Source organism: Microtus oregoni, unplaced genomic scaffold (genome assembly GCF_018167655.1).
Source record: "Microtus oregoni isolate MIOR12 unplaced genomic scaffold, Mior012 000044F_ref0000062, whole genome shotgun sequence".
Classification (NCBI taxonomy): Eukaryota; Metazoa; Chordata; class Mammalia; order Rodentia; family Cricetidae; genus Microtus; species Microtus oregoni.
In genome coordinates, this window is record NW_024543218.1 from 8851925 (window position 1) to 8871171 (window position 19247).

At 45.0% G+C, this 19247-nt stretch overlaps 1 protein-coding gene and 1 pseudogene across 1 annotated transcript in view; one reads left to right on the forward strand and one right to left on the reverse strand.

Moving 5' to 3' along the window:
- Positions 1 to 8399: 8399 nt before the first annotated feature.
- On the reverse strand, positions 8400 to 8998 carry LOC121434780 (annotated as a pseudogene).
- Positions 8999 to 11020: 2022 nt separating this feature from the next.
- The window catches only part of LOC121434735 (cyclin-dependent kinase 14), a 526212-nt gene continuing 517985 nt past the window's right edge, over positions 11021 to 19247 (forward strand). The window contains exons 1-2 of the mRNA XM_041633665.1: positions 11021 to 11577; positions 17786 to 17817. Coding sequence (XP_041489599.1) covers positions 11487 to 11577; positions 17786 to 17817 — 123 coding nt within the window. The 5' untranslated portion in view covers positions 11021 to 11486. The remainder of the gene's footprint in view (positions 11578 to 17785; positions 17818 to 19247) is intronic.

The following is a 19247-nucleotide window of genomic DNA, read 5'->3' on the forward strand; positions in this document are numbered from 1 at the left end:
TTGTATGTATATGATTTGGGGGCTGACCATTTGGCATTGGATAACCAACTAGGAGTTTCATCCCTGGAAAAGACTATTTCTTCCACTCTCAACATTCCCTAGCTGTCTGTTTTTATTTGTTTATTGATGGATCCCCATGACATTATCTCTTCCACATAGGATGTATTGGTATTGCACTTACTCAGGTCTTTTTTAGGAAGCCATATTGTTAAGGTATCATGGGTGAAACTTCCCTATTATCTCTAAACAATACAATCTCACAGCAGATTTCCTGGTTCTTTGGTTCTTACAATCTTTAGGCCTCTTCTTTCTCAATGATCCATGAGCCTTAGGTGTGGGAGCTGCATTGTAGATGTAGCTATGGGAACTAATTACCACTCAGATACTTGTTTTCTGCATTTTGACCATTTGTGCCTTTTTTTGTTTTTGTTTTTGTTTTTTCAAGACAAGATTTCTCTGTAGCTTTGGGGCCCGTCCTGGATCTAGCTCTTGTAGACTAGGCTGGCCTCAAACTCACAGAGATCCGCCTGCCTCTGCCTCCTGAGTGCTGGGATTAAAGTTGTGCGCCACCACCAACTGGCCAATTGTGCTTTTTTTTTATGTTGCAAAGAGAAGTTTGGTGGCTGAGTCGTGAAAGCTAGGTGTATTGGTGGTTTATGCAGATAAATATTTAGAATGCATTTAGACATTTTGTTGGTGTAGTGAAGTGGTAGTAAGATCCATGACTTCACTAGTCCTAAGTGGTTGGTTAGGTTTCCAGTACCAGGTAAAATTCATATTGAGTGTGCCCTAAGTCCAATCAGAGCTACTGGTTACTGCCAAGACATGACAGCTGTTGGGCAATGCTGGTCATCACAGTGGTTCGTGGGCATTGTAGCTGTGTAGGACTATTGAGGGCTTTCCTCCCATTGAAGCTGTCATCGCATCTTTGAGAGCTATGAATTCAGGTTCTCGAGGTCTTGTGTCCAAACCGCAGGATGTCTTCAGCACTAGGAGCTTACTCTCAGTTTCTAGGAGACAACCGACGGCAACAACAATAGCCGAAATTGTTTTGAGAGTATTGCACTCACTTCCCAGACCAGCAACTGGAAAGGTCTCATGCCAGGTATTGGGAGTTTTGTTAGGTAGTCTACGATTGCCATGTCTCATATTAATTCCAAATCCACTTCTCTAGCCCTGTAGTCTCTCTGGAGCTCCAGATTCGCAATTTTGATGGCCTTGGATACCCAACTCTGAAATCATTTCCTCCAGACTATACCCCTTCAGTACTTCTTGTCTTAATGAATGGCTCAACTCCCTAACCGTTGTCCATCTCAGAATCTGCAGTGTCAATCTTGAGCTCCTTTCTCCCTTCCTAGATTCCAAATAGCCACAAATCTCCGTTAGATAACCCGGCACCACACCTCAGTTCAAGCCCATTATCACTTCATGCCCAGACTCCAGGCTCCTGAGCACTAACGACTTCCTCATATACACCCAGCACCTACCTTCCCATCCCTTTAATTCTTTATAATGGATTAGAGTGATTCCGAGAATGTGCAGATCAGATAGTTCCATCCATTCAAGGCAACAAGTCGCTTCCAGCGCCTTTAGAACCACACTAGTCATGGGGGAAGTAAAAATACACCACACACACACACACACACACACAAAACAGCCATTGTCCAACATATGCCCCTTATACCACTGTCTGCCAGTTCTTTTTTCTCAGTTCCCAGGAGACAATAATTTCTAACTATCTACTGGATTCCTTGGAATTTGTCTCTTATGAGGAAGAGGCTGGCTCCAGTTCTGCTTGAATGTGGTTAGCTTTCATTCCTTGTTGCTCCCCATCCCCATATATCTGGACAACTAAGAAAGGAGAGCTGTGCAGGCCTTGTCTCTAAGAATCAGTGTGAATTTAAGATTGGATTCTAGGCCACGGTGGGAGAACTGCCCACTATGTTGGCCTTTGACCATAGTAAAAACAGCTGCCTTAGCCAACTGCTTACCTTCATGTTAGAACCGGAGAGCATTCACTGCTGGGAGCCTGGGTGGGAACTAAGTATGCTCTATTTACGTTCACGGCTGGATCCATTGAGTTATCTAAATCCTGAGTGGGCAGCTGTGCCCAGCTCTGGGTGAATGGACCGGAAGAGCTTTCTGGTTCATACTACTATGCCCCAGTCTGTCCTCACCTCTAGCTTTGTAATTCTTCCCAGATGTGTTTTAAAGATTTGGGATGAGCTTTCTCCTAAGGTCATTTACTCTGCTCCAGTTCTTGTCCAGTGTTCTTTAGACCTCCGGTCCTGGGTTCTCTTATTTCTCTCTCTGTCTTTTCTTATATATCAGAACCCTGGGTTTTTTTAAATTCTATTTTCTCTTGTTTGAACAACTCTGCTGATACCTGCCTCAGCAATGGACCTGAGAGGTGACTCTGGCTACTTTTGGTGTGTGAAGAGCTGGATTAGCCTTTCACTGAGTGCATCATTGGTCTAGATGGGCATCCAGGGCAGCAGCCATGCCCTGCGCTCCCTTCTGTCATCTAGTGTTGCTGCTGAGAAGCCTAAAGCCGTTCTGTACCCAGTTCTACTTGGAATCTTGGGTTTGGCTTTTGAAAGCTTTTACAATACCCTTTGTCCACGTGGTTCTGTGGTTTTTACAATGATGTGTTTCAGTGTGAGGTTATTTTCAGGCATTGTCTTGGAACTCAATAGGCCCTTTCACTTTGTAAAGTTATGTCCTGTCATTCCAGGAAATTTTCTTGAATTGTTCCTTTGATAGTTTCCTCTTCTGTTTTCCACTTGTTTCCTTTCTGAAACTCCCATTATTCAGACAGGGGATTTCCTGTACTAGACTGCACCTCTCTTGTGCTTTATTCTCTTGGTTCTCTAATGCCTTATATGCTTTGACTTATGGGAAGTTTTTCTCATTATATATATTTTTAATTTCCATCTGATTTTTTTTTTTTTGGTTTTTTTCGAGACAAGGTTTTCTCTGTGGTTTTGGAGCCTGTCCTGGAACTAGCTCTTGTAGACCAGGCTGGTCTCGAACTCACAGAGATCCGCCTGCCTCTGCCTCCCTAGTGCTGGGATTAAAGGCGTGCGCCACCACCGCCCGGCTCCATCTGATTTTTTTTTAACTGAAACGTTTACTATACAAGGGTTTATTTTTATCTTTTGTTTTGTTTTGTCGTTTCTCTGTAGTTTTGGAGCCTGTCCTGGAACTAGCTCTGGAAGTACACCAGGCTGGCCTTGAACTCACAAATATCTGCCTGACTTCCTCCCCCCCCCCCCCCCCCCGAGTGCTGGGGTTAAAGGTGTACATCACTGCCACCTGGTTACTTTTACTGTTTATAGTAATTTATAGTAAAAATGAAAAAGTTTTAGTATCTATGCCTTGTTTAGTGGATATAATATCTTATAACATTTCAGTAGCTGTTAAAGTCTTTGAAGATATTAATAATATTGTTTTCTTCCTCCTGTATAATCTTTAGTGCTTTCTAGTTGATTTTTTATGTTAATTTGCTTTGGCCTGTATCTTTCTTACTAGGAAACTCAACTCAGAGTCTGAAGATCCATAAATGCCTGCCAATATCCAGGAGGAAGGCAATCAAATGTCTCAAGGAAGCCTGACTTATGATATAGTTGGCTCTGCCAGGGCATACACTGTGGAACCCACTTACTGGACAGGACCACGGGAAAGAGCAAGAAAGACAGGCAGGGTTCTCCATCATCACTTTCATCTTTTGGAAGGTTCCTCCTCAGCCTAGCCAGTGGCTAGTGTAAAGTTTCAGTTCTCTTGAGACTGATAATTCAGTTACTATGCAGCTGCTAGTCTGTCTTTTAGCTTCCAAAATCATGTTGTCGATTTATCTTTTATGAATGTACTTTTATCCCTTGGGAGGAAGACTCAGTGGGAATCACGGTAAGTTCAAGGCCAGCCTGGGTACGTAGGCTCAGTTCCTCATAAGCCATGGCTATAACCAAGATTCTTTCTTTTAAAATAAAATAAATAAACCCAGTCACTATAAGTTTTTAGTGAGTTTTCAGAAGAACGTAAAGAACATCAGGTGCATGCAGTCTGATGTTTCTCACGAGAATGAAAGAACACACACCCTTTACTGGCGGACACCGAGTGCTGTCCCTGTATAAGAATGCAGTAAGAAGCACTTCCTGGGAAAGCTGCCCCACGAAATATGCCTGCATCTTAACCATGGCTTGGCTTCCCATCCTCCAGAACTGTGAGAAACAAATTTCTATTATGTATAATCTGCGTAGTATATCATAATTTTTAAAGTAGCCCAAACGGTTGGAATTGTGAATACATGTTTTACCTCATGCCTCTAGTAGTTTTTGGGCTTCCATCGACTGTTACCTCAGGTTTAGAAAATAAAGATTTTTGTAATTCTGCTCTGAGTCTTATAATATTAGTATCAAGCTAGTTTCAAGGAATCAGTTTGATCTCCATGGGCCTTAATTTTCTTACCTGCAAAACTGAATAATAAAAGAGACCCCAGAGTGTTAGTGAGGTGATAGGAAGAGCCTTTGGGTGCTTAACATGTAACAATGACTTAAATAACTTAAAAACATTTAGTTCATTTCTAAGCACCAATCTGAGTAGTGAGGACCCTCTTTCCAATGTCAGGTGTATGTCTTTCAATAGCACATTCATTTCCATGTGTGGGAAGGCCAACATATATTGTTATATTTAGGATTTTTGACCCATTCATTAAATTTTTAAAGTCTGACTTGTTTCTTGAATTCTTCTGTCATTCTATAATATAGGTACAACTACATTTCAGATATGGGAAAGACATACATCATGCTACAAAGATGGCTTACTCAAAACTCTTTTGAAAACTGAAAGCATCTCAGTCGAAGCCTGGAGTGTGTGTGCGATGATCTTGGACACTGTGGTGGTTTGAAAGAAAATGGCCCCCAAAGGGTGTGGCACTATTAGGAGGTGTGGCTTTCTGGGAGGAAGTGTGACACTGGGGGGGGGGTCAGGCTTGGAGGTCTCTTATGCTTAAGCTACACCCGGTGATGTAGTTCACTTCCTGTTGCCAGATCAAGATGTAGCGCTTCTTGGCTCCTTCTCCAGTGCCATGTCTGCCTGCATGCTGCCACGTCCCACCATGATGATGGACTACACCTCTGAGAGTGTGAGCGTTAACCACCCCAGTTAAATGTTTTCCCTTCTGAGAGTTGATGTGGTCATGGTGTCTCTTCACACCCACAGAAACCCTAACTAAGACCCTTTCTCATGCCCTTGTTAGGTCCGGTTCTACATGTTAACACAGGGATACTAATGGTTCTCAGAGGGGGATAAATAAAGGTTAAGGTTAGAATAAAATGGGTCCACCAATTCAAGTCACTGCTGATTATAAAAGCATGCATTACTTTAGCTACATTTTGAAGTTATAAGTAGTAAGTCACGGCACTTAGGGGCCGTGTCACATCGCTGATGGTTTTGTAGACAACCTCTCCTGACTTGTAGGTACTTGGTTGGAACAGACACATGAATGCGGACAAATTGTCATTCATCCTGGAAGGAAAGATAGGATTTATTTTTATTTAATTGCTCCTAAGAGGACTTGTGCTTACCAATCAAAAAGGCTTAAGGTTTTCGTTCTCTGAAGCAACAGCTTCTAACCATTCGCGTCCAGAGTTCAGTTACAGGCCTGGCTTCTGAATTGTGGTTATCATGGATGCAACACGAAACACTGAAGCTGATGCCATTCATAAATGAAGACTCTTATGCAATGATGAATCTGTATAACACACAGAAGCAGCACCAAAGGATGGGATTAAACAAACTGTATCTTGTTAGAAATAGTGGTAGATATTTTCTCATATAGATAGTTTCTGCAAACTAAATTATTTTAACAACTGAAAAAATATTTTAACTAACATGGCAAATTATAGTCTTTAAGTACATTTTTAATAGGATGGGGACTAATGCTAGTCTCTGATGCATGCTTTAATAGGATGGGCACTAATGCTAGTCTCTGATGCATGCTTTAATAGGATGGGCACTATTGCTAGTCTCTGATGCATGCTTTAATAGGATGGGCACTATTGCTAGTCTTTGATGCATGCTTTAATAGGATGGGCACTATTGCTAGTCTCACCTGCATGCTTTGACTTGTGTAGTCCATGGCTTTCAGACCTGCTCTGAGCTGAGTTACATGGAACGTTACTTAGATGCTTTCACAACTTCTTTGTTCTTCCGTCAACTCTTTGCAAGCAGGTCATTTTCCTTAGGTCACTGGAATTCTTCAACTCTAGAATGAAAGTGCTCAGGCCTGCCCACAAAATAATCAGGCAAATGCAGTCCTTATTTCTGGATAAATTTGGAGGTCTGTATCAAAAAGGAGCGATTTCTGATAATCTGAAAAGAATCCCAATAAGAAATGGGCAAACAGTGGGTGGCAGAATGAAGAAAGACGAGAAGCCTCATTTTATAGGAGTTCAACTACACTAGACTCTGCAACCATGTTCCTCTCCTCTCTGGGTTCAAGACTCTCTTTATGGTGGGGTGGGGGGGAAGGAGGGAGAGAGGTAGCTCTTATGAACTAGTCCTATGTATCTGTAGGAATAAAAGGCAGCAGGAACAGTTAAGTGTTTTGAATTACATGTACCAATTTCACTGATGACTCAGAAAAATTATACAAACTACCTAAACTGTGTGCTCCTTCATTCCCTGAGTGTGTTCAGAAATAAATGATATTTGATCCTAAGAATAATTAACTCGAACATTTCAGAGTTCTTGAAGGATATTTAATTCGGTAAATGTCTACCACTTTAGTAATTATTCTGATTGGATGTCAATTTTGGGAAACTTTACATTAATAAGTATATCTGTTTTTCCATCTCTGCTACCCATGTCCTTGGCTTCCTGACTCGGTGGATTTCTTTTCCCTGATTCTCTTTGCACACTATTATGGGTCGGTGGTTCTGCTTTGCTGGTTCTTTGATCCTAATCAAATCCTGCATTTGCAGCTTATTAGGATCAGAATTTCCTCCCTTTCTAATTACTGGCAGCACAGCAGCCCATGTTTGCTTATGCAGAAAGAATCTGTAATAAGACCCACGGTATTTTACAACAAATTCACGGGTTATGTCTACTGTGACTAGAAATGATGGACATTTCATCACATGGAATTTCTGTCAATGAATCTTTGCCTTATTTATTTATGAAATACCCTGTACCTTATGCATCAACTTTCATATATCAAAGGTGTATCAAGTTTTAGTTTGTAAGCGAGAGTGGGGTAATTTTATCTCTAAATTTAGAATCAGATTCTTATAGCTAATGACCCCAAGGGTTATCGCCCTCTCGCTCAAACTTCTGCTTTTACAGATAAGGAAATAGGCTGTTACTAGTCTAAGGCTACACAGCATTTACAGATGGAGTAGGGATGAAAGTCATGGATCCTGGCTACACAGTTACTTCTCAAGGCCTGCCACACCTGCACTGCTGGGTCTGGAACGGGAACACTTGAGGGGGAGGCCCTAGATACCTTTGTTCTCAGATGCTGCACTTTCAATTTAGGTCACCCCAATTATAGGTTTGTGGACCACAAGTGCAGACAGAGGGCTGGCACAGATCCATCCTCCCACCCAGATGCTGGATACGTATCTGTTTCTCTATAAACAAACCACAGGTCATTTCACAGCGACGGCAATCCATTCTCCACTCTCGGATAAGCAAGTAATCCTCTCTGGATCTCTGGAGCATGCACTGTGCCTTTCCCAGGGTAGGATCTCGAGCCTTGTGGAACTTGTAAGACATGATGAAGGCAAATGTGAGGAATTTCATAGAGCTGAATCTTTCTGGCTGGTGAAATAGCTCAGTGGGTAGAGGACCTTGCATGCAGGCCTGACAATCTGAGTTCATCTCCTGGATCCCACAAGACAGCATCCCAGAGCCAACTTCCGAGACATGTCATCTGATGTTCATGTGTGCACTATGGCACGCACGCGCGCGCGCGCGCACACACACACACATATATATACACACATTCATAAACACATACACAGTCATACCCTACACAAACACACATATACATGCACATACACATACACACAGATCTGCACACACACACATGCACACATTCATAAACACATACACAATACCCTACACAAACAACATAAACATGCACATACGCATACACACAGATCTGCACACACACACACACACACACACACACACACACACAAATACACTTTCCCACCCCCACACAGATGTTGAATCCTTAACTGGAAGTACACACATCTCAAAAGCATGAAGAAAATTTCCTTTGCTAGTCTGGAGGTTTCTTTTTTTTTTTTCAATACAAGTCTTTTATTGCCCCAAAAGACACCCCAAATCATATTAAAATTCAGGATCTTGTTTCTGGAACTGGTAACTTAGGTCTACTCATCAGCCTGCTGCACTGTTTCCTTTCCAGACACATAGATACCATCCAAAAACTTCCTGATATCTTTGTTCTTAACTGTTGTGGCCTGCTGTATCAGAGCTGCCGAGTTTGAAACAAGTTCAATATCATTTCCTTCAAGGATTAATTCATCCTTCTGGGCTTGAGAGACAGAACAAGCAATGCCTGTCCTCATCCGAACCCTGCGGATGTATTTTTCACCCAAGAAATTTCAGATTTCAACCAAAGACCCATTCTCTTGAATAACGACGTTGATGGGGAAGTGAGCATACACGGACCTCATCTTGTAGCGGAAGCCCAGCGTAACACCCTTGATCATGTTTTGAACGTGGCTGCAGATGGTATCGACGGTGGCCAGTTCCTTCCTGTTGCCCCAACATTTGTCAACCCGGAGCCTCTTCTTCTTCTTCCCAAGAAGGCTCAGCTCTACGTTGATGTGATTGAAGTCCCTCCGGAGGGTTCCTCTGGGGCCCTTCACAATGACTGTGCGCCCCTTCAGAGTGATGTCCACATTTTCTGGAATGTCGACCGTCTGATTGCTGAGAATGGTCTTCATTCTCGCAGTAGATGGGGCAAAGAGCATGGAGGTTTCTTGAAGAATTTGCCAGTGTAGCACACACCCAAGAAAGGCCACAGACAAACACAGACATTTGCGGTTGCCGAGCTTCATCTGGCTGTCACTGGAGCCAGCTTTTGCCTCCAGATGAACAACTCTGATCCGCCGTCAAGACGACTGAAAGTTTGTAGTCAAGAAGGGAAAAGGAAATAAAGCTCCATTATGTTCTCAGTTAGTATTTTTGCTGTGAAAAGTGAATGCATTTGGGGAGTAAACTACTCAGATTCCACCAGCAAGCATAGGTCGCAAAGACCAAGTTCTCTCCCACCTAGGTTTTTTTTTTTTTTTTGTTTCCAGAAATTTCGTATCATACACAAATGTCAGTATTTATGCAGGTTTTGCCTCATTTTATTTTTTTAATATGCATTCTCTACTCACCCTAGACATACCCATGCAAGTTTGTGTTATTTTAAAAACTGGTCATATACATTAGCTCTGTATGCATAGATGGTAATTTAAGAAGTAATTGCATGTTTGAATAAATCAGTATAGGAGAGGTCAAACAGATACAACACACATGCATGTGCTGGTACACACACACAAACACATAACACAAGCATTTGAGGGCAAACACCGCTGAGCCACGACACTGGGCCTGTGTGCTGTATTCAAACCAACCACTTCCAATGCGAACATGAGCATGGCCGCAGTCACACAGCACTTCTTACCCGTGACCAGTTCTTCATCTTGTTAACTGGAAGAATTTATCTCTTTGCATGGTTCTCTCCCTGCGAGTCTCTCTCTCGCTACTCAGTTGTAACTGCTGACTTTCTAACCAGTCTGAGGAAGTGGTAAACGTCAAAACTTTTTCCTTTATGAGGCCACACTTGGTGCTTTCTGTTATTATCGAGATACGGGTGTCAGGATTCAACGTCCTTGCGTTTAAGTTATCTCGACTTTGCTCATGAATTCCTGGCTCTCTCCTCCGCTGGGGGCTCGACCTGACTAGCTGCCTCATATCGATGGCAACCTACCAAAACCCTGTAAAGCACTCAGCACAGGGCGGGGCACATCAGCGTTCTACCTCACAATTTAAGGAAGGCAGGGGGCTAGTTTTTGTTTTAAGATAAAAATCTTTTGACAAAACACAAACTCCCTAAAACTTCCTTTAAACCAAACAGCATTGTCACACCCGCACAAGCTCCTATTACTTACACAGCCAGATGACTCAAGATTACTTAACGTTTCTATTCAGAAGAACTTTGCTGGCCGGTAATCAGTACACCAGGCCTTCCCCCACCTTCCTTCGCTCTCCCCTGGGAGACTGACGTTTGGAGTACTAAGTTTATTAGAAAAAAAGCCTCTGTGTTTTCTGCCGGAACTGTTTGTCCTGGGTTTTAGAAAAAGCCACTCTTAGTCATTTTTCAAGTTTATTCGCTGAGGTGGGGAAAGGAAGTGAACATGGCTTTTAGCCTCTGAGTCTTCAACTCAGAAACGGGGCATTTGTGAAAATAGGTTGTAAGTAGCCCAAGGACCGAGGACTCTGTTTATCAACGGACCTACAATGATATCCCTGTCACCCAGAGACAGGACTGGGGGGGGGGGGCACACAGGAGTCCTGACTTCTGGACGTTCCAGGGAGCAGTTTCAGCTTTTGCGCTTGACCCCATTAAAACGGGGCTTCTCCCTCCCTTTGGAGCAAAGCGTTCACTTTCTCTGTAAATTCAAAACGACCAAGCAAGTCTGTCCTAAACCCGACCGGGTCCCCGAGGTCAGCGAGCACGGGCTTGCACCCTCCCCAAACCTTTCGTACCCGGGGGGGGGGGGGACCACACGGAGCGCGCCGCAGCGGGTGGGTTGGGTCTGCGCGGCGCCCAGCGGGGCCGTCCGTCTGTCCATCTGTCCGTCAGTCCGCGGGCCGGGGTGGTGGAGCGCGCGGGAGGAGCGCGGCGGCGGCGGCCGGAGCGCGGGCGGCCGGGAGGGGGCGCGGCGGGTCCGGGAGGGAGGGAGGAGGGCGGCGGAGGCCTCGGAGTCGGAGAGGCAGCGGGGTCGTGCCGGGGTCCCGCGCGCCAGGCCTGGGGCCAAAGGAGCCACGGCTCTCGGGGCGGCACTGCGCCTCGGACTGGGAACTTGTCCCGCGAGCGTCTCCCGCAGCCGCCCGCGCCTCTTCCGGCCGCCGCTCCAGCTCCTTTAGCCGGCCGCGGCCGCCGCGCCGCTCTGCCTTACAAAGGAGGACGAATGAGGCGGGCGGCGGCGCGGTGCGGGCCCCCCCGGGCGGCGGGGATGGCGGCCGCCCCCGGCACCACCTAAGACGCCCCCCGCGCCCAGCTTCGGCCCAGGCCCGAGCCCCGCAGGCGGCCGAGCGCTGCGTGTCGCCCGTGGCCCGCGAGGAGGCGGAGGAGCAGGGCGAGGCGCCGCCTTCCCCGCGCACTGCCGCGCGCCCTCGCCGTTGTCTGCGCTGCGCGCTGGACCAGTTTCGCGAAGTTGCCCGGGCCCCGCGCCGCCCAGATGTGCGACCTCATTGAGCCTCAGCCGAGCGAGAAGATCGGCAGGATGAAGAAGTTGAGGAGAACTTTGTCAGAGAGTTTCAGCCGCATCGGTGAGTGTGCTCCGCTGACCCTCACCCCACCCCACCCCCGTGGGCTGCCGGCTGTCCCCGGACTCTCTCCCTCGGCCCCGCGCCCCCACCCGTGCTCCGAGCACCAGCCAGGCAGCTGCCACCTCCAGGCGAGCTGCGGACCAGGGATGGAGGGGGGGGATGTCGCTCGGAGAGCCTTTCCCTCTTCCCCAGGATCTGGGCTTCATTTGTGGACTGTCCCAAGCCTTGAATTTGGGTTCCTTCTCTCAGCCACTAGTATCTTTTGCACCAGCAGTGGACCGCGAGGGGACACCCAGTCCTCACCGCCATAGGGGTTCTGCGGCCACCCAGGTTATTTGTTATTTTTAAAGCTCTTTGGTATTAGGTGTTTAACTAGTAATTTAGCTTTGAGAATCGCTGAAACGTTGACGTGTGCCTGAAGCTATTTAACGTAGCCAAACCTAAAGGAAGTGGGACAGATACCTTGAGACCTTTTGTTCCCTACTTCGGGTCCTATAAATGGAGGTTTGGGTGATCAGTTCTTAGGACGCTGAACCTTCCAGCTGCTGTAGAGAAATGTGAGCTATGAAGTTGTGGGGACTCTATGAATCAGTCTCCTGAACTGCTGCAGTAGTACTGTTCAGAGTATTGTCTTTGAGAAAGAGCAACGGACTTAACAAAGAACAAACAACAACAAGATCAGGGAATGTTTAGGATACTTAAAAAGATAGATCCGTGTTCTAGGGAACAGCAAGAGGACAACAGTGTCATGTGGAATGGGTTTGTTAATCTTGAGGTTTACTGGCAGGAAGTGCGCCTCTTAACCTGGAGGTGTAGCTGCCTCCTAAACCGTCATAACTTCCTTTGACACAGGTAACTGTGCCAAGCAAGAGATTCCCACAGAGCCTCAGACAAACCTATCAGAGTGTCCAAGTGTACCTTCTGGCCTTTGGTTCGCTGTGATCATGTCCATGAAAGTGTTAATTAATCATAAACAAGCTAATTCCTTAAAACACTGATGTGCCAGTGACTGTCAGCTGTCTGTCCATGCATGCAAACTGTCTTCAAGTGAAAGTAAACATTTGGTCAAGCTTATTATTGTTAATATTAATTATTATTACCATTATTTTGGTCCAATTTGTTAATATTATTTCTGAGAACACTCAAAGTTATGTGTAGAAGCCAGATTAATCCAGCATTTCCATATTGTGTTTGAATGCACACAGACTCACTCTTGTGGATTAGGCATTCCAGTGTGGAGTCTTCTATTGAAATGAAGTTCGAAGCCCAGAGGAGTGGAGAGTGAGGTGTGCAGTCCTGTGCGTTATTCACAAGGATGTTTCCGTGCTGGGCCCAAATCACTGCCCATGCGGGTTCTGGAGTCCATTAGGGCCTGTTCTGAAGCGCATCAACTAGATATTTACTAATGCTAATGATTCCGTTGGAGCCCCTCCAGTTTTGTGTTAAATAATTCATTGCAGTTGAGTCTCAGTAAGAAACCAAGGGCATTAATAGAGAAATACTGTATGTTTAAATAATTTTAGGGTTTGATGGCCAATCACTAAAATTTGGGGTAACTGCAATATTGGCAAATATTGCAGTTAATTGGGCTTCCTAGATTATTGAGATTCAGTGATGGGAAAACTCCTTTTGAATCAAACTCTTCTCACAAATGCCTTCTATGATTATGTGGCGATTACATGCAGGCTTCAGGAAATAGTACAGCTATGTCGTGTATTGAAAGAGGACCTGTGACTCAGAAGAGTGGATCATACTGTGATATATTGTGAAAGAAATTATTGGTATTTTTAAGTGATTTTAATGTTGGGTGTGCACCAAAGCCAGGGTGTTTATTAGAAACAGCACTGCCGAACGCGTATTGTTCTCCTCTGCTTTTCTTCACACTCAGAGGCAGTGAACTTTGGTCATTCTGATGACCGAAGGAGTTTTTGAGGAGCTAAAGGCAATGGAATGAGAGTTTGTGCAGGGAATGTGGCCTGTGCATCAGATGGGGTTCCTGGAATTGCCAGTCTGAGCTCAGTGACCTTGGATAGGTTTCTCAACTTTTCTGAGTCTCAGTTTTCAATTTGTTTGTTGGCATTTAGTGAAATAACGATTCATTGTCTCGTGTGACGCGCAGTGTGGACTCAATAAATGTCTGCACCATGTTGTCGTCGTCAGGCCCAGACCATACTGGCGTGACTCTGTAGAAAGCAAGGAAAAGAGAAGCGCTGACAGATTTGTCCTATAGCAGCCGGAAATCGGGGTAGAATTGGACCGAGCTGGGCCTGGCCATCTCTTGTCCCGCTCGACTTGGGCAACCAGTAATCCACTTAAAGGCCTGCATTCTCACACATCATAGATGATGCTAACTGGTTACCATCTTCCCCAAACACAACTGATCTGAGATTACTATATTATAAAAGGTCAGATCAAACACATTGGGTTTCAAGCCACAGGGCTCTAAGTATGCCATCTGCTAGGCAATGACTCCAGTGTAGCTGGAGTTCCCGTATAAGACGAGTGTGATTGAATTCTACGGTCAACTGTCCATTTCACAGTGAGTGTTCACAGCTTCCTGCTCAGTGACGTCAGCGTGGTCACTATTTAGGAATCGCTATTCTTGTCTAATACGATTCCCTCCTGTTTCCCACTTAGGACTTTTAGGCTAGCTGAGCAGACAGGAGCTTCATTGTTAGATAGCTGAACTCTGCTACAGCCTATGTCTTTCCCCTGGAATTTTTTTTTTCAAGACAGGGTTTCTCTGTAGCTTTGGAGCCTGTCCTGGAACTCGCTATAGATCCGGCTGGCCTTGAACTCACAGAGATTCCCTGAGGTTTGCAGGGAGGTTCAGGCAGATGAAGGCTATGAGGTGTCTGTATGATTGGGTCCTATGACGTTCCTTCAAACATGTTTGGATTCTTCCCAGGAGAAAGGAAGTTTATGTTTGATATTTGAGAAGAACCCATGTATGCCATTTCTTTAAAGGATGTGGTGGGTGAAAAGAGGAAGCCGTGGTTTAGGCTGAATTCCTGTGGGTTTGTTGCCTTCTGCCAGAGGTGTACATTTCTAGATTTGATTGTCAGTGATGAGCCGCTCTGAGAAGAGGGAGAGATATAAAGTTAAAAGTTCAGACACACTCTTAACTGTTGTCCTGTATTCTTTCCCGAAGAAGCTATAAGAGATTTTAATTTGGGGCTGGGAGTTTATCTCAGTGGTAAGAGCTTTCCCAGGATGTGTGAGGCCCTGAGCTCAGTGCCTAGCATGAGAGAGGGGCGGGGTCAGAGGGGCTATCATTGGTAATGGAATCTGTGTTTATGATTCTTACATAGAAATACATATGGTTTTTATTTATGAAAACACTAGTGTATATCAAGTTATGAGGTTCTCTCTCTTTGCCTCTGAGGTAGATCTCGCTAACCCCACATATTACCGTGTGCCTTCTGGAGCTAGATTCTGCAGTTAGTGAACAGTGTGGCTGGAAGACAGGCTAGTGAATGGGCAGTCCCACCATTCAGTGGGAAATTCTGTAGTGCAGGTTAGCGAACCCGCCAGTGGAGGACACCGCAGAATCTTGCCTCTGTGCTTGGGGAGGAGTGGGAAGCCTTTTAGGAGCTGTGTCTGAACTGAGGACCAGATAGACTGTCTGATCATATTAAATGACTTCCTATTTATCCTTTTGTTAAGCCAGGGTAGCACAATCTGCCTGTTGTCCCACGATATCCTTGAGGACAATTGTGGTTTTACATTTACATAAATGATTAATGACAATCAGAGAATGTAATCAATAACAAGATGTTATGTGCATGTGTAGGTCAGAGTTTATCATCAGTGACTTGATAGCTATCTGGCAAGGACATCGTGGTCTTTGTTTTACTGTTAACTGCTTTTTAGGGCAAGGATGCAATACTTAGAGAAAACTGTGTCAGGTGTTAATCTAATAATGTAAGGTATCTGTTGAGTCTAAATCTGTTCTTCCCTGTGGCACACAGGGCCTGACCGTATCATTCAGCAGAGAGACCTTTGTTGCTTATCAAATACACCTATAATTTTTTCTTTATTCCCCCCTTTCTGTGTAATCTTAGACCCACCCTTTATAGTTAAGAATGGTGGGAAGCTGTCAGAACGAAGAAGGGAGCAGTGGGCTGGTGTGAATGTTTGAGAATCCCTCACCCCACTTCATTCTTTTCTCGCCTCCACTCCTTGTTTTCCAACCCTGATGGGACAGCGTCGGCTGCAGGACATCTTTGCTTGAGAAGACAGGTGTCTAAACTTCCAGCACTTTTGCAGTGGCCGCAGTAGATAAAATATTTTCGAAAGTTTGTCTTCTGAGTCACGCATCTGCAAGGCTCATGACGTGGCTTCTTCCCTCTTGCTAACTGATTGATGGATGAGCCGGAACTGTAATTATGTGCTCATATGGTACTTTGTGTCTGAAGGCAGTGCTAGTCTAAAATACTCATCCTTTTGAAAAGTGGAGAAATTTGTTTATGTTTGCGTCACTAATGTTTGGTAATGGCCTCGTCAGACAAGCATATTAGTTGAAAGACTCACCTTTGCTGGCTGGGCTTGAGAGTTTTGAGATTAGGAGTTACATTCTGGTGAAGATTAGCCAGTAGAGTCAGCTAGGGCCTTCTTCCTTTCCCTCTTTCAGGTTTAGTGTATGGTGACAATTCTGGGGTGAAAATATGCATGTGGCCGATTTCAGGAGCAGCCACTGAGGCCGGGACAAGGACCCTCCTTTCATTTTAATTCAGGGCAGCTTGTTACCTAGTGATGAAGGCGGGCAGTGTGTTTTCGGATGGAAGGGAAGACTAAGAACTAGGTGTCTTAGCTGCCTTGGTCAGCCTGCACCTGCTGGCTGAGCACCACGGCTACATTCTTCTGGACCTTTTACAAAGACGAATTTATGATCTAAAGCAGAGCAAGATCAAGATTGCTAGAAAGATTCAAGATTGCTAGAAAGCCAGGCATGGTGGCTCAAGCCTGTAATCCCAGCACTTGGAAAGCTGAAGCAGGAGGATTGCTGCTAGTTCCAGGCCGAACTGGGTTCCAGAATAAGACCTTGTCTCAAAAATCACATGGCAGTACACCACACCGGACACCACATAGCTACAGTATATAACTTTTTGCTAAGGAGTTTCTGCTTAGACTTACTAATTTCTCAGGATTTAATTGCCAGAATAATTTGCTTCTCATTGCTTTTATCAGAGCACGACCTCTCAAGCAATGGATACCCAAGCCTTTTCATCCAGGCTAGGACCATCCAGTATAGGCCTGTAAACACCTAGGCAGGATTTTGTAGATGTGAAACATTTCTGCAAGTGGTAGTGTCAGAGAAAGGAGCTATTTTGTGCTTTCTCATCTCTGTGAAACGTTGTAGCTACAGGACTTAATTAACCAGTATTTGACAACTATGTGCTGTATTCTTTCCTTTTTCTTTAGAGTCAGATCAAATTTCATTTCCAAGGTTAAGTGTATAGAAGATAAATCTGAGGTATTTGTTAGTTTCTGTGAAACATTTTCAAAAAATTCATCATGTTAAAATTTGAATTACGTCTCCTATCCCACACAGTGCTCATTTGATAATGCCTGGCTTTTTTATTACCACGCACAAACTTTCCTTTGCATTAAAATATCACTTTGAGCCGGGCGGTGGTGGCGCACGCCTTTAATCCCAGCACTCGGGAGGCAAAGGCAGGCGGATCTCTGTGAGTTCGAGACCAGCCTGGTCTACAAGAGCTAGTTCCAGGACAGGCTCCAAAACCACAGAGAAACCCTGTCTCGAAAAACCAAAAAAAAAAAAAAATATCACTTTGACACTGTGTGGAGTGTTTGTTATCCTCACAAGTGGCGTGGGAGGTCCACACAGCACACAGGAGGATACACAGAGGAAATTTGTTTGAGATTACTTTGTGTTCCTCTTATACTTCTATTAAAGCATGTTCTGCCGCAGAAGCGGTAGTGAAAGTCATGGGGGCTTCTCTTCCTTATTTCCAGGAATGCTTCATTTACATATTTATGAAAAGTCTTTCACAGACGCATGCTGCGCTGTTCCCGCCCTCATTTGCAGTTCTTGTATTTATATCATGGCACCGTTACTCAGATAGGGGCACAGTTTTGCTTTCTGAGATGAAAACATTGTCCTGCACCCCGTTTCTCCTTCCCGGGACTTAGATTCTCTTTGGGAGGCATCACAATAACAGTCTCCTTTCTCTTTCTTTTTTAGCTCTGAAGAAAGATGACAGCGCCTTTGACGAGGTAGGCCGAATCTCTTCCTCTCACGCAAAGGTGGATAGGTCCTAGGGGCCAACTTCGTGCTTAGAAACAGGAAAGATAACTTAAGAAACCGGGAAAAACCCATAAGTAATGAGAGACAACATTTGTTTCTTTTGTTACCCCATGTTAGTCTCCAGTCTCAAATAGTCATTTGAATGTTGTAGTAATCACCAGAGGTGTGTCTGAATCAGTAAACAAAAGACACATGCGGCCTTTGTGTTGCTGCCTTCCCTCTAATGGTGTAGCCTGAGGAGCCACACACACGCGTGTGTGGGGCCAGTCCAGAGCTGTGGGTAAGTCGGGCAGTAAGGCTCCTTTGCAGACCTTGCTGAATCAGGGCGTGATGTGCCGATGCCGCAGATTGTCTGCAACGCTCCCGAAGGAGGAGGTGACTTTTTCTGTTCCAGTTTCCCTGCTCTTTCGGGATCAGCTGGGTCTCTCTTCACTCGCTACAAAGTGGTAAAGAAAATGCCTACGTTCCTAGGTAACAAAGCATTCTGAATAGGATTTTAAAATTGTGCTTTCCTGAGCTGTTGTTACTGTTTCCAGGGCGTCGTCGAGGGAAATATTTCATGGGACACATATAAGGCCAGTCACGTGGATGTTATGAACGGGTTGTGCCGTGTCCGTTGTGTGTAGTTACATGTAAACAGAGATGTTTCTACACCTCGTGCTTACCCCACAGCCTCATGAATGCATAGAGTGGTTGGCATTGATTGTTTAACATGCTCAGATTCCATGAAAGGTGCTGGCAATCCTCCCCCCTCCACTGTAGTGAGGCAAGAACATATGTGCTCAGGGAATGTCCCTTTGGCCACGTGCTGGTCCTGTTCTACGGGGAGGGCCACTCAGGGCGAGCCTGCTGCAGGCCAGGATTTCTGGACGGGGCCAGCGCCATTTGTCTCTCATGATCTGTTGCTTCATCGCTGCACCTGTTCCAACTTTCCTGGTCCGCGCTCAATAAAGCAGGTTACTGAAGTCCAAAACAACTTTCCCAGACAGCGTTCCTGGACCATCCTCCTAAGATTAATTTCTCTAGTCTTGAAGGAAGAAAAGAAACTTTCCTTTTTCATCCTAGTAGATATTACTAGTTTCCCCTAAACCTGTATTTCTGGAATTTCTACCGTTTCCTTACTGAGATATCTGTTTTCAAGTGAGTATTTATTCAGGAGTCAAGAGTGAGACTATTGGGCACCTTTTCTTTCTTTATAAAGAAAAGCCTCCCCTGTAATTTATGGGAGTAATTTAAGTCTCCATAAAGAGAGACTTCAGGAAAGAGAGGAGGCTAAAACTCTTCCGTCCTGCTCTCCCGATATAACCACTGTTGAATATTCTTGCTTTTTCCTCCAGGTTTTAAAACCATAACCCATTATTATAGCCCTTTTCTCCTTTAAGCCATGGCGTATTTCTCC